The 14,688-nt window shown below is 42.5% G+C and overlaps 1 protein-coding gene across 1 annotated transcript in view; it reads left to right on the forward strand.

The window, feature by feature from the left end:
• The window catches only part of KDSR (3-ketodihydrosphingosine reductase), a 44,162-nt gene that overhangs the window by 20,022 nt on the left and 9,452 nt on the right, over positions 1–14,688 (forward strand). The window contains exons 6-8 of the mRNA XM_046671482.1: positions 3,761–3,952; positions 9,809–9,892; positions 13,248–13,331. Coding sequence (XP_046527438.1) covers positions 3,761–3,952; positions 9,809–9,892; positions 13,248–13,331 — 360 coding nt within the window. The remainder of the gene's footprint in view (positions 1–3,760; positions 3,953–9,808; positions 9,893–13,247; positions 13,332–14,688) is intronic.

Raw genomic sequence — 14,688 nt, forward strand, 5'->3', positions numbered from 1 at the left:
GAGCCGCATAGTCTGAGCCCTCCGCCTTCAGCCCAGATCCCAGGTGCTGGAGCAGCATGAGGCGGGTGAGGGGAGGGGCGCTTTCTCCTGCGTGCTCTCCGGGCTTTCTCCCTGTCACTCTCTGGTCTCCTGGGGTGTTGGCTTGATGAGGTCACCCCCAGGAAAGCTTTCCCTCCATTAGAGGGCTTACCTCTAGGCTGCAAGGGTCCTTGGTGGTCCTTAATGTTTTCATGAACACACGTCTCCTCCCCCATTCCTTCCCTCATGGATCCTTCTGCAGTTGCGGATCACCGTCTTTCTGGGAGAGTGTGAAGTTCTCTCTTACCACGTTCCAGCTCCTGGGTTGGGGGGGGGGGGGGCTCCAGCCTCCCTGCCCTCCGTCATGTGGCTATGTGTCTCTCCAACATTTTTGTGTTGTGTTAGGATGTCCTCTGTTGGAGTATAGATGTCCCTTTTGGTTGGTTGTTGGAGGGGAGAGAGTCCCAGGCAAGTTCACTCTGCCATGATGCTGACCTCACTCCAGTATTTCATGTTTTTGATGCTAGTGTAATGGTATTTTTTCATTTCAATTTCTGAGTGTTCACTGATAATACAGAGAAGTACAATTGATTTGTGTGTGTTGATCTTGCAATGTGGCTAAACTCAATTATTAATTCTAGTGCTCAGTGGATTTTCTACAGCCAAGATCATGTCATCTGCAACAGTTTTACTTCTTTCATTCCCATCTGGATTCCCTTATTTTGCTGACTGGAACTTCCAGGACAGTGTTGAATAGCACGAGTGAGAGCAGACATTCTTGTCTTGTTCCTGATCTTCAGGAGAAAGCATTCAGTCTTTTACCATAAAGTGTGATGTTAGCTGTAGTTTTGCTTTTTTGTCTTTTTGGTAGATGCCCTTTATCAAGTTGAGAAAGTTCCCTGCTATTCCCAGTTTGTCGAGAGTTTTTATAAGGAATGAATGTGAATTTTGTCAGATGCTTTTTCTGCGTCTACTGGGATGATCATAGAGTTCTTTTTTATTTCGTTAATATGTGAATTATATTGCTTGATTTCCAAACGTTAAACCAACCTTGCATTCCTGGGATTAACTCTACTTGGTTATGATCTGTTATCCTCTCTGTGTTCTTGAGGCATATTAGTTGTCATTTTCTTTTCTTTTAATGTTATTTTCTGGTTTTCATCTAAGGGTAATGCTGGCTTCATAGCATGAGGAGGGGAGTATTCCCTCTTCAGTTTTCTGGAAGAATTTGTGTAGAGTTGGTATTATTCTTCCATCTTTTGTAGAATTCACTAGTGAAGCATGAGATTTTCTTTGTGGGACAGTTCCTAACCTTAATTTAATTTCTGTAATAGAGGTAGGGCTACATCCATATCTTCTCATCTGTTTCTTTTTGAGTGACCTTTGGTAGCTTGTGTCTTTCAAGGAATTTCTCTATTTTATCTCAGTCATTGAATTTATTGGCACAAAGTTATTCATCATATTCCCTTTTTCTCATTTTAATATTCATAGAGTCTGTAGTGATGTCACCTCGCTTGTTCTTGATATTGATAATTTGCATCCTCTTTCTTTCCTGATCAGTATAACTAGAAGCTTATCAGTTTTATTGATCTTCTCAATAACCAGCTTTTGGTTTTATGATTTTTCTATTGTTTTTCTGTTTTCTATTTCATTTATTTCTTCTCTTATTTTTATTGTTTCCTTTCTTCTGCTTACTTTTCTGGTATTTTGCTCTTCTTTTTATAGTTTGTTTGGGTCAAAGCTAAGGTCATCAATTTGAGGCCTTTTTCCTTTTCTAATACAGATGTTAGTGCTACAGATTTCCACCTTAGTACTGCTTTAACAGCATTCCACTAATTTTGATATGTTGTGTTTTTACATTCATTCAGTTAAAAATATCTTATCATTTCCCTTTTCATGTCTGCTTTGACCCTTGGGTTATTTAGAATAGATAGTGTATTATCTAGTTTCCAAATATTTGGGGGATTTTCCAGAAATCTTTCTCTCATTGATTTCCAATTTAATTCCATTGTTGTCAGCCAACATACTTTATGTGACTCGAATCCTTTTAAATTTATTGAGACTTGTTTTGTGGCCCAGTTTATGGTCTGTCTTGTCGCTGTTCTATGTGCACTTGAGAAGAAGGTTCATTCTTCTCTTTGGAGTGGAGTATTTTTTCAGTGTTGATTAGGTCCAGTTGGCTGATAACATTGTTCAAGTCTTCTTTATCCTTACTGATTTTGTGTCCACTTGTTCTATCAACTATTGAAAGAAGGGGACTGTAATCTCTGATTATAATTGTGGATTTGTCTGACTGTTTTTAAATAGACTCTTGGTCAATACTCCTCTCTTTCAGCCCTATTCCCACCCTCCTGCCCCCGGCAGTGCTTGGTGCTGCTTGAGTTTTTGGGGGGTTCTGTGGTGCGATTCTGCTTTTTAGCCTCTCTGCTCCTTGCTTAGCATTCAGCTTTCAGCTATGTTAGTTATCACTCATCATTCTGTTCTTCAACTTCCAAAATGTTTTTGCTGTTATTTTCTTTCCTATTTTCTTTGTCCTTGTGGATTGTTGCCAGAGGAAATCTCTTTGCTGAGATTCAGTGGGGTCTCTGAAGGAAGCTGAGGTAAACATATGGGTTCAGTATGACATCTTTTTTCAAATACTTTTTTTAGAGCATTTTTATCATCAAAATAATATAATGATGTTAAAAGGCATTTTGGGGAAAAATGGAATCATAACACAGTCACAATTTTCTCTATTTCCTTTGTTTTTGTGCACGTGTACTTTTATTTAACGTTTGAAATAGTTACAGTCACAGTGCGAATATAGTTTGCTCTCTGCTTTTTTTAAATTTGTAGCATAACTATTTCCCCCTGTAGCTTCTGATGTTTCTGGTCTTCATTTCTAAAAGTTATGGAACATTCTGTTGAGTTACCATTTCATGACTGACTCAGAGTTCCCCAGTGAAGTGTTTGGTTTTACATGGTAATAGAGCTAATATTTTTGTAAGACTTTTAATATAGAAATATTTTAATGCAAGTTTTCTTAGATTTTCAAGTTAAAATGTAAGGTTTTTGAGTTCCCAGGATGAGGGGAAAATATACTCCTGGTACCTTTGTAAGCTCTTACCCGTCATAATGTAATAAGTCATAACATTTATTGAGTCCTTACTGTGGGTTGGGGCTGCCCTGGCACTTATCTGTGTGCCCTCCCCAGTGCCTGCAGCAGCCCGATGAGACAGTACAATATTAGCCCTGTTTTCTCTGAGGGAATGGGCAGAGCGTCTGACTTTCTTGTTCATCATCAAATAGGTAGTAAATGGTAGAGACAAGGCTTCAAACCACCATCCATGCTGTTAACCACTGCCCTAGTCTCCGTGTAAATCTGTCTGTAGCTGAGACCAAAAGGACTGGAAATATTTGGAAACTCTTTCCTAACGCTGCCTCTCAGAAAGTATTACCCACAATATGAAGTGTACTTTTTATAAGGAAAAAACTAACTTTGACAAGTTTTCAGCAAAGACGCAACTGCTGTCATTGTGAGAATGTGAGACTAGATTGAAACAGGCTTCAAAGGGTAGATCCTGAGCATCGTGGCTCATTTTCAAGATCATTGAATCATTCATTCATTCAACAGATCCAGTGACTCCTAGTCACTGGGGCTCCATTGAAGAACTCAGGTCTGGGGAGCAGACAGGATTCCCGTGGAGCATAGCTTTGGGGCTTTGACCTTGCTCACCCCTCGTGGCCTCTTTGTTCCCTGCAGAGACTCATGAGCGTCAACTACCTGGGCAGCGTGTACCCCAGCCGAGCGGTGATCTCCACCATGAAGGAGCGCCGCGTGGGCAGGATTGTCTTTGTGTCCTCCCAGGCGGGCCAGCTGGGGTTGTTCGGTTTCACGGCCTACTCTTCGTCCAAGTTCGCCATCAGGGGACTGGCTGAAGCTTTGCAGATGGAGGTGAATGCTGTATTGTTTTTATTTCTTCCTCTCAGTTCAGCAGTGCATGTTCCTCTTTAGGTTATAGCTTCTTTACGTGTGTTCTGGTATTAAATTAGATTTAGAGATCTGACGTCAGTGAAAGAGAATTGGCTCAGCCCCTGAAATTTGCAGTTTACCTTTAGAGGCAAAATGGTTGTGAGGTTTTTGCTTGCTTAATTTAACACACAAAGTACTACTACTATCTTCATAGTATTGTTGGTCTAATGCTGTGTGAGTATGTGTAAGGTTAACCAGATATTTTATTTTGTAGAGATATTTGTTTAACAAAAAAATCTGGCCTTTATGACTGAATAATAAAATTAGCATGTGTTTGAGGGAAAAACTTAAATAGCGACTGTCTAGCTCTCAGTTTTTAGCCAAATCGTTTAACTTGGTTTCAGTTTCCTTATCTGTGCGCTGAGAGGGTTTGACTAAAAAAATTGGCTCTCCTAATACATATTTTTTAATATCTTAAAGAAGTATTGATGAAAGTGAATGCTTTTTATTTTCACAGTTAATAGAACATTTTGTGGAAGAAGGGTGTGGTTAGGATGAGCATCACAATACGTGCTTGTCCTGATGTGACAACCTTACTCCTCAGCCTTGCGAAGTAGACTTCTGCATTGTTGTCACATGGGGATGCTTAGCATCACACATATCTACCCAAAATCACATACTGAAAAAGGCAAGGTAAAATTCTTTCTGTTGTAATATATACTGAAATACAACGCTACATCATGATGTTAAAAACCTAGAAGAGAATTCATTGTGGCCAACCTGCTTATAGTAAAAGTGTGATTTGGGGATCCTATTTAATTATTTACATCAGAGATTGGCAGAATTTTTTCTGTAAAGGGCCAGATAGTAAATATTTTATCCTTTGAGGACTAGATGGTGTCTGTCGTAACTCCTCAAGTCTCCTGTAATAGCAGGAAGGCAGCCATGTGCGATACATAAAGGAATGGGTATGGTTGTGTTCCAATAAAACTTTATTTGTAAAAACAAGTGGAGGGCCAGATTTGTGCTACAGGCCATAGTTTGCTGACCCCTGCTTTAGAAAATCCCCAGAAGAGCCCTCCATGGTGTGTGACAGTGCCATGCTGCCTAGATCTTGGTCGAGCATTGCAGTACAGGTGAGTTACCTGGTTAGTGACACAATCCCGACGGGCCACTTAGGGACTGATAGACTGTGCCATTCTCAACCCGAAGGAACCAGCCGCAAATTTCATTTTCATCAACTTGCTTCATACTCTTAATCAATAATAGGTCGTTATAATATATTTAGCTAGTAGGGCACATACGGCTGTGAAATTTCAAACCAGAATATCGGTATTTCTTTTGCAATTTTTACTTTGGAAAATCCCTTTGTGAATAACCATTTTATTTTTATAACAGTTTTTTGAAATATGTGAGGCAGATGTTGTTATGCCATTTTGTAGATAAGAAAACTGAATGTTCAGTAAGTTCACTGAGTTCCTCAAAGCCACGTTATTACTTTGGGACAGAAATTGTAACCAAGCCCAGGCCTTTTGGCTCCCTGTCGGCCTCTCTTCTGCAGCACAAGGTGCATCTGTAATTCCGGTCAGAAGCTGCCTGATTTGCCCGGCTACTTGCCTCAGCTCTTCGCTTTGGCCTTAGTAGGTGAAGGGGTGTTTTTATGTAATGAAAAATCTGCTCATTAGGGTTGTTTTTTTTGCTAAGTCTCATCTTTCAGAGCTACTTCAGGATTCACTAATTTAGGGCAAAGTGTACACGCTGGGTGGCCTGGTTTCACTTCAGGTAGAACAGAGATGTTAATAAAGAAGAAGGAAAAGAACATGACTTGCTGGTACAGACAGAGTCCCTGAAGCATCCTTGTGACAAGTGTGATTCTCACACTGCGAGAAGCTGGCCTGGACTTGCCAGTCTGCGTGACTTCTATCCACATTTGGACTTCATTGAAAATGTCCTCATGTAAACAAAAAATAAAGTGAACACCTACCATGAAAAATAGGTTTTGGAGGAAATAAATTCAATAATCAAAATCTAGTTTGTTCTTAGTAGAACTTGCATCAAAACAATCATTTCACTACAAACTTGTGGTGTGTTTTTGAAACTGGATAATTAATTCAGTCTGTTTTGCCAAGGTGGTTGTGTTTTCTGTGAATGCAACAGACCTTATAGAATTGCTCAGGCTCTAAGCGCTTTTGATAATCCTTTTTGATCTAATTAACTCTTAAGTCTTCCTGTCCACCCCCCTTCATCCCCAAACTAAAGTAGGACCCTAGAGGCGTTTTATGTACAGTGAATAATTTTGAAAGAATGCTTTGTTGCATTTTTTTTCCTTTTTTTTTTTTTTTTTACTCAGTCCTTTAGGCACAAATACATCATTTAAAGATTTTAAAAGTAAATCTTTTTGGCAAGCAGACTTCTGAGGTCGGTTACAGCCAAAGATGTGGTAACAGAGACCAAGTAAAAGAGAGCTAGGTGTCTCCCTTTCTACTTCTCTGGTCCTGATCACGCTCCACCCTCTAACTCTGTCTTTTCCCACCATGGTCTAAAAGTAAGCTGAATCTGAAATTCTGGAGCTTCATCTCAACAACTCTGATCCTCTCTCCAGCCCCCGCATCTTTGTTTGGATAGAATTAGGAACAACACATTTTAGGTGGAATTATTTTGATAATACAGTCATGCAATGCATAATGACATTTCAGACGACAACAGCCCGAGTACATGACAGTGGTGCCATAAGATAGTACCATAGAGCCTAGGTGTATAGTAGGTTTGTGTAAATACTGTAGGGGAGGAAGAAATTTTCTTCTACTCTTCTAAGTTCTTCTGGCTGGTCTAAAAATTAAATTGACATGAGACAGATTAACAGGAGAAAAAACAAGCAAAAGTTTAGTAACATGTATACGTGGGAGAAACCCAGGAAGACCAGGTTATTCTCCAAAATGGCCAAAGCCACCACCTTAAATACCATCCTCAGCTGAAGACAAAAGAAAATATTGGGGGTGGGGAGAGTTAGGGACTTCAAAGGGAAGGCAGGTAATTCACAGGTAGGTGACAAGGAGCAAAAGTTTGGAAAACAAGTGTTTGTTTGGACACACAGAAACAGAAGAACACAGAGGGGAGCCAACGAACTGGGTTTTCTAGTTTCTCCCTCCCACATAGTTCATCTTATCCTAAGGTGATAGCTTGCTTCCTGAGACAGGTTTTTTTATCTGAGTTCTTTTAGGCACTTAAGGGGCAGGTAAAAGAAAACTTTCTGAGTCTTTTGTGTCTTTAATCAGCCTAAGATAATCTTTATGTTAAAGAGATACATTTTGGGGTGGCATATTTTGTTCCCCTTAAGTACACTCCATGAAGTTTGTACAATGATGAAATCAGCTAACAACGCATTTCTCAGAGTGTATCCTGGTTGTTAAGCGACACATGACTGTAAATCAGTTCTTGATCAAGTGGTTGTCTTTCTGATTGAGACTGAGTCCAGGCAGAAGGGAGAAAATGAAAATAGGATGGGGGTGGGGCAGAGCCGGAGGACAGAGAGTGGTCAATCAACAGGGACGAAGAGAAGCAGACCGTGGTTAGGGAAGCAGGGGAATCAGTCAGTGGCTTATAAATCCATAGAAAAAGTGGTGATCTCTGGGCATCAGCACTGTCTTAGCAAGAACAAGTGAGGCCAAAATAACTTCATTCCATTTCTGCTGGGGTTATGGGATTGAAGGAAGGCATAGTTATAGTTTAGTGTATTTAGATTTTAGCAAATCCTTTGACCAAGAGTTTCAGGAGGCTGTAAGCTCCATGAGGGCAGGGATTCTGTTTTGTTCACATCTATATACTTCATTCTTAGAACAATACTGGCACATGGTAGTAATTCACTAAGTATTCGTTGGATGAATAAATAAAATGGTTAGGTTTCTAACCACTGGAGGTATACAAGCACAGGTTGAGAGAATCATTTGGCTCCATGATTGTAGAGAGGATACCAGCACCCAGAACAGGATTGGACTGGTTTCTCCCAACAGTCTGTGCTTCCACCCCAGGAGAAAGCTGTTCTGAAGCTGTTTTAACCATTTGGAAGCTCATCCACAACCTTGAGTTTGCGGAACACTCCTTTGAAATACTGACTTACATTAACTTACATACCACAGTCCTTCCTTACTGCGGGGGAGAGGGGAGAGGGCCAGAGGAGCAGCACAGAAGCAAGCACATCTGAGCAGTCAGCTTCAGGCTTTTGATGGGCTGTCTAATTACCACCGACTGGCTTTTTGGGTGATGTTTTTCTCCTGTCTGTGCACAACAGAGGGCTAGGCCGTGGGAGACAGCTTTTAAAATCACTATCTCAAAAACAAGTGGAAGAGAAATTGCTTGCTCATCGACCTCACTGCCTGGCTCAAGTCCAGAGCTATTTCCGAGCATAGCTGGGCCTTGAAGCTGCACGCCCTGTCGGTGCTGAGTGAATGAGCTCTCTCACGCACTGGAACCGTACCAACAGAGACGTTGCCCTTTGCTGTTGCACTCTCCAGGCTGGTGGAGCAGCATCCTCTGCCCGCATGCTTCTCCCGACCCTTACAGCTCCTCCCACAGCCTTCAGAACTGTGCTTCACAGAGGGAACCAGGGAGGAAAAGGGCAGCAGGATAAGAAGGGACGCTGGGAGACTGTCAGAGGCTGTTGCATGAGGAAGTAGTATTGTTGCTTTTCAGCCTCCTTAAGAGACACAGTGGCCTGTGTTAGCACCGGCTGCCTGTCCACTTCCAGCTCCCCTAGGTGTTTTCATGGGGCTAAACAGTGAGCCAAGAGCCAACAAAGGTCATGGCAAAGAGGTTTTGATGGTGTGAACCACGACTGTTAGAGTCACTGAGAGTCAGAGCAAGACGAGTGTGGAGCAGGCTGCTTCAGGGCAGGCTCTTTGGGAAGGGTGTGTCCTGGCTGACTAGCAAGGGAATCTTCTGGAATTGTTGGGGGTGTGTTTATGAGTGGAGAAGTTAAGTGTGGAGGCCTGGAGGTGAGGTAAACAAGCCGAAGAACCAGTTTTTACACATCAGAGGAGCCCGCTGGAGTTCCAGATAGGGTGAGGGAGCCGTAGAGAGAAGCTGGGAAAGAGTTTCTGTCTATAAGTAAGGATTGAGGTTGTGCAGGGGAGGTGCTTGGCTGCTCTGACTTGGGGGTTCCACCCCAGAATCCTCTTGGCTGGTTCTGTGGAGGAGGAAGGGACTCCCTAACGGGCAGGGGCTGGTTGCACAGAGTTCCTGAGCAAGCAAACTTCTCAGGGGTTGGACAGTTCCAGACCTGGGTCTGAGGTGGCACAAGAAGGTACATAGGGGAAGCGATTTGAAGGATCTCAACATGTTTTGTGGGTGAAATCAACGTACAAGAGTTTCAGCAGTAACCGTGAAGGAGAACAGATTTGCGGTCCACTGGTGGACGAGCAGAGCTATCCCGTTGCCTTGAACATAGTGCCTGAGTAGTGTCTATGGGCGGGGAGAACAAGTAGACTCCTTTTAGCACTGAAGCTTTCCTCGTGGGCAGCCCCAGGGCCTCTGCCTGGTCAGGGGAGTGGGAGAAGCTCAGGAGGTAGCTCTCCATACCTTAGGGCCAGCTGTTTTCTGGAGGAGAGGTTGGGGTGAGCTTTTTGGCTTTGTTTCTAAATGATCTGCATGCAGGAACTGAGTTTCCTGACTCAGTTCTTGGTAGTTCTCCTCTTGCAGAATCTCCGTGTTGGTGTTGGCACCTTTTGAGAAAATCAGGACGGTGTTTACGACGTTTGTCTGGCAGCCAGTGTGGGCTGGTGAGAGAGGATGCGGGATTGCATGTTGTTTACTGAAGGGGCAACTGTTGTTTCTAAAATGCAGGTGAAGCCGTATAACGTCTACGTCACAGTTGCCTACCCGCCAGACACAGACACCCCTGGGTTTGCCGAAGAAAACAAAACAAAGGTAAGTACTCCTCTCTGAGTCCCATGTCGAGAATTTAACGTTGCAAACCCCTTTTCTGATTCTCTGTCTTTCCACCCTTCAGCCCACAGGTGTTTTCATCCATCAGAAAATTGAGCACCTTTCAATTTATGTGCTAGCTAGAGGCCTCTGAACTTTCTGGAACTTTCATTTGGAATTTTGGAGAATGCAGCCGTATTTTCAAAGGCCACGATTTTTGCTAATAATCTTCAAAACCTTATTTAGTTAATAAGATGTTTTCTTTATGATGGAGGGTACAGCCTGTACTTTTGTGTGTGTGTGAGAAAGACTGGCCCTGAGCTAATATCTGTTGCCAATCTTCCTGTTTTTGCTTGAGCTCACAGCTGTGCCAGTCTTCCTCTATTTTGTATGTGGGATGATGTCACAGCATGACTTGATGAGTGGTATGTAGGTCTGGACTCGGGATCCGAACCTGTGAACACCAGGCTGCCAAAGCAGAGCGCGTGAACACAACCACTGTGCCCCTGGACCGGCCCCTGACCTGTATTTTTAAGTAACGAGATGATATTTTTAAAAATAATAGTCCCCTAAACTTAAAGACCTGGTTGCCGAATCCTTTGTCTCCACGTGGAAGTCTAATGGGCACCTCAGACTGAACATTTCGCAAACAGGACTTTTGATTCCCTCTTATTCCCCCTCATTATTTTTCATCTCATTACTTGGTGCCCACCACTGACCCGGCTGCTCAGGCTGCAAACTGCGAAGCCGGCCATGATTCGTCTTCTCAAACCACTCGTCCAGTTGATCTGCACATCCTTTTGGCTTCACTCTTAGAATATATCCTGAACTGGACCTTTTTTTTTACCTGCAAAATCGCTACCATCCTAGTAGTGATAGCTACTGATATTTTGCCCGAACTGCTCTAATAGTCTTGGAACTGGTCTGCCTGCTTCTGTTCTTACCTCCCTTGGGTCTGTTCTTCGTAGAGTTGCTAGTTGATTCTTTTAAAGCATTAGTCAGGTCTTGTCACCCACCTGTTCAAACCCCTCTTGTGCAAAAAAAGCCAAAAAACAAAAACAAAACAACCCCGAAAGACCAAAAACCTCTTGTGCAGCACAGTCCAATAGAATGTTCTAGAATGATGGAAATATTCTGTGTCTGTACTCTCCAATATGGTAGTCACACGTTGTTGTTGAACACCTGAAATGTGGCTAGTGCAACTGATACACTGAATTTTGAGTTTTATCTAATTTTAACTAATTTGAAGTTAGAATTAAATAGCGCGTGTTGGTATTGGCTTATGTATTGGGGAGTGTGGCTCTAGGGGCTCCCATCATGCCTTGAATAGAACCCAAAGGCTTAAGGCTTATTAGGTTCCACACTGCTTAGACCTCAGCCACCTGCCCACAGCTCTTCCTCCCCTTCTTGCCCTCAGTGACTCCAGAGCCCTGTCTGTTCCTTGAGCTCGCCTGGCCTGTTCCCACCTGTGGGCTTTGCTGTCACTGTCCTCTCTCTCCGGATGTTTGAATGGCTTCCTTCTTTGATTCTTTCCATCTCTGTACAGACATCACCTCGGAGAGGATGTCCCGGCCCCTCTGTATCTCAAATGTCACTCCTGGGACATCACCATCCTCTCCCCTGGTTTTGTTTTTCTCCATAGTGCTTATCATTACTGGATATCTACATTACGTACAGTGACTGTCAGTCATCCTGAGCTGAATGCAAGCTTTGCACTTGGTTCAAAAGAACCTCCTCTTATCCTTGATGCATAGTAGGCCCTCTCTCTGCACAGGAATAAAGTGGAGAAGAAAGGCATCAATCAGAACGTATCCCCTTGAACTGGCATTGATTGGGTTTCTTCTCTTTCATGGTAATGCTTGGTAGGTGTGAATCCCCCCAGCATAAAAATTGGCACTTAGGCTCCATAGCCAGTATATTTGCAAAAAGATGTTTATGATTTAGAAGCTTTTTTCCCTATTCATTTTTCTTTGGCTCTGTCTCTTAAAATTACTGCTATTTCAAAGAAGTAAATTTAAGCCAAATGCCCTGTCTTAGAATAAGCACGGATCTGCTAAGCAGATTTGCAACGTTTGGTAAGCAGTCCTTTAGTTTGAAGCCAGAGCTGACAAAGGGTGGTGATTTCCCTGTGAAGATTTGATTTTGACGTTAAGTTGGGTTGTTTTTCCTCCCCTAAAGTGTTGGGCAGACTTCTCTGGGTAAATAAAATTCTACCTTGGTCTTTGAGCCCTTTAGAGGGCGCCATAGTGCTTTTAAATCTAATGCCTGTCTGACCACATCTGGTTGCGTTGGCTGGTGGTCTGGGAGAATGAATGGTAGCACCTTTAAAAGGGCCTTTCTCTTAATTCAGGTTCATCAAGAAATACTTGACTTTTATGAAGTGATGTGCTTTTCTATTTTAAGAAAATGCTCTTCTGGTTTTTATTTAATTTTTTCAAGCCTACGTGGTAAATAAAATTTAGTTTCACGCAGTTTAAGACTTTAGTTTTCAAACTTCTAATTGAAATTCCCTTTTAAAGAATTTTTGAGCACGTATGTGCACGTCACCACAAAGAAGATTCACAAATAAATGAAAAAAGACCCTGCCCACAAGAAACTTAGGAGGTAAAATGCAAATATGCAAGTAGGTATAGATATATTAAAGCAGAAACATTGAAAGGTAAGAGAGAAATTACTGCCAGTGAAGAAATCAGGAGAGGCCTTTTAAGCTAAGTGACAATTGAGATGGACCTTTAATGACCTTTGAAGAACACAAGGCTGAGATTTGGGGCTCTGATGCGCCAGCCCAGTGACGAGCACACAGCCACGCCAGGGGCCACTCGGTGTTTTCTCTTTCAGTCTCCTTGTTGCCTCCTCTGGAGATCCTTAAGAAACAGCTGCCGTTGTTGAACAGGGGCTGGGTTGGGGATTAAGTCCTCTGCTGGCCTGGGAGTATGATGAGAATGGAGATGCTGGTCCTAGGAGCAAACTTGCTCAGAACACACAGTCTAGGCTTTGTGTAAACGCCATCGGTCAAGTGTCTGGCCAGCAGTGAGAATGCAAAGGGGGTGTTTCTGGTCTTGTCCCAGTGATGTGTTCTCATTCTAGCTTTGCTGGTCCTCACTGGAGCCCAGACCACACGTATCCTGCAGAGAGCAGTGAGGGCCTCCTTGTCTTGCTCTGGCTACTGGGCTGAATTTTATACAGTATCTGGGTAGAACTGATAGAGAATCCAGGTGGGTCTAATTCTAAAAGTAGAAATCTGCCCAAAAGTAGAAAACTGGAATTATTTATAAATTGGAGGAGAGGGGCTGTAAGGAGTATTTGTCAGTTTGATGGGCAGTCATGATGTTGCTATGTCCATTTCTCCCACCTTTAGCCTTTGGAGACTCGGCTCATTTCAGAGACCACATCTGTTTGCAAACCAGAGCAAGTGGCCAAACAAATTGTTAAAGATGCCATAGTAAGTGCAATCTTCCTTTTCTTTATTAATAGTTGTAGTATTGATAATTATTTAATAGTTGTAGTACTTATAGTTATTTCTGAAAAGATATTTATTTGTCCCAGGGCTTATTTCAAAATATAAATGATTGTATTTTTTCGTCAGCTAGATTCATCATATCTAATATTGGACTCTACTTCTCTTCCCTTAGACACTTTATTGATTCCATGTTAATTAGTAGGCTCCTGGAAACTAATTAGCACCTTAACCTTAGGAACAGATTGATTAGTAAGGATGTCTGGGAACTTCGGTTCTTTAAAAGAAAATGAGACTTCTCTATGATGTGTGAACGGTAGACACTGTCTGCTGTATGTGGCATCTTGCCTCTTCTTTCCCACAGTATTTTCAGTTTTAGATTATTTTTGGTACCTTATTGCCAGACTCGTTGATTAAGGAATTTTTTCTTTCTCTTCCCTGCTTCCCAGTATCATTTTCCCAGATGTTCACTAATAAGAAAGTGCAACTAGACTAGGCCATCATCCGTCAGCCTAGCCTCCTGTGCTTCCAGGCTGCGGAGTTTATTTGGAGTCAAAAATAGAATCTTTAGAAACCGTGTGCTATTTTGTAGAACAACATATGTGCCACAAGCTTTTTGACAACATTCTCATTAACCCACATGCAGAAAGATACACATTTATGAGGGATGTCTGTAGACCTTAGGCCCACATTGAATTTAGGAAATTTGGGGGACCATCAGAATGAGAAGTGTCAGCATGCTGTGCAGCAGCCTTGAAGGAACATGCAGATGGTTGCATGAGGCCGAACTGAGCAGAATACAAGAAATGTCGAACTCTGTTCAAATATATACAGACACGGGAAGAACTTTACCCTGATTGTGTTCAAAGGCACAGAAAGATGCCACCATGTGATTGGGCCAACTTTGTTTTTCCTGCTTATAACAAATCAAAGCAAACGCGGTCTGTGTTTTTAATCATCTGAAGTAGCTGTCCATATTTTGGCATGATTCATGTAGTCTGGTGGTTTTCTTTTTTCTTTTCTTTTCTTTTTTTTTTTGAGGAAGATTAGCCCTGAGCTAACATCTGCTGCCAATCCTCCTCTTTTTGCTGAGGAAGACTGGCCCTGAGCTAACATCCATGCCCATCTTCCTCTACTTTATACGTGGGACTCCTACCACAGCATGGCTTGCCAAGTGGTGCCATGTCCATGCCTGGGATCTGAACCGGCGAACCCCAGGCCGCCAAAGTGGAATGTGCGAACTTAGCCGGTGTGCCACCGGGTCGGCCCCACTCTGGTGGTTTTCAAATTTGTTCCTCTCTTGACCCTTTAGACTCTAAATTGATGACAACCCCAGAGAACT

The sequence above is a fragment of the Equus quagga genome, chromosome 9 (assembly GCF_021613505.1).
Source record: "Equus quagga isolate Etosha38 chromosome 9, UCLA_HA_Equagga_1.0, whole genome shotgun sequence".
Taxonomy (NCBI): Eukaryota; Metazoa; Chordata; class Mammalia; order Perissodactyla; family Equidae; genus Equus; species Equus quagga.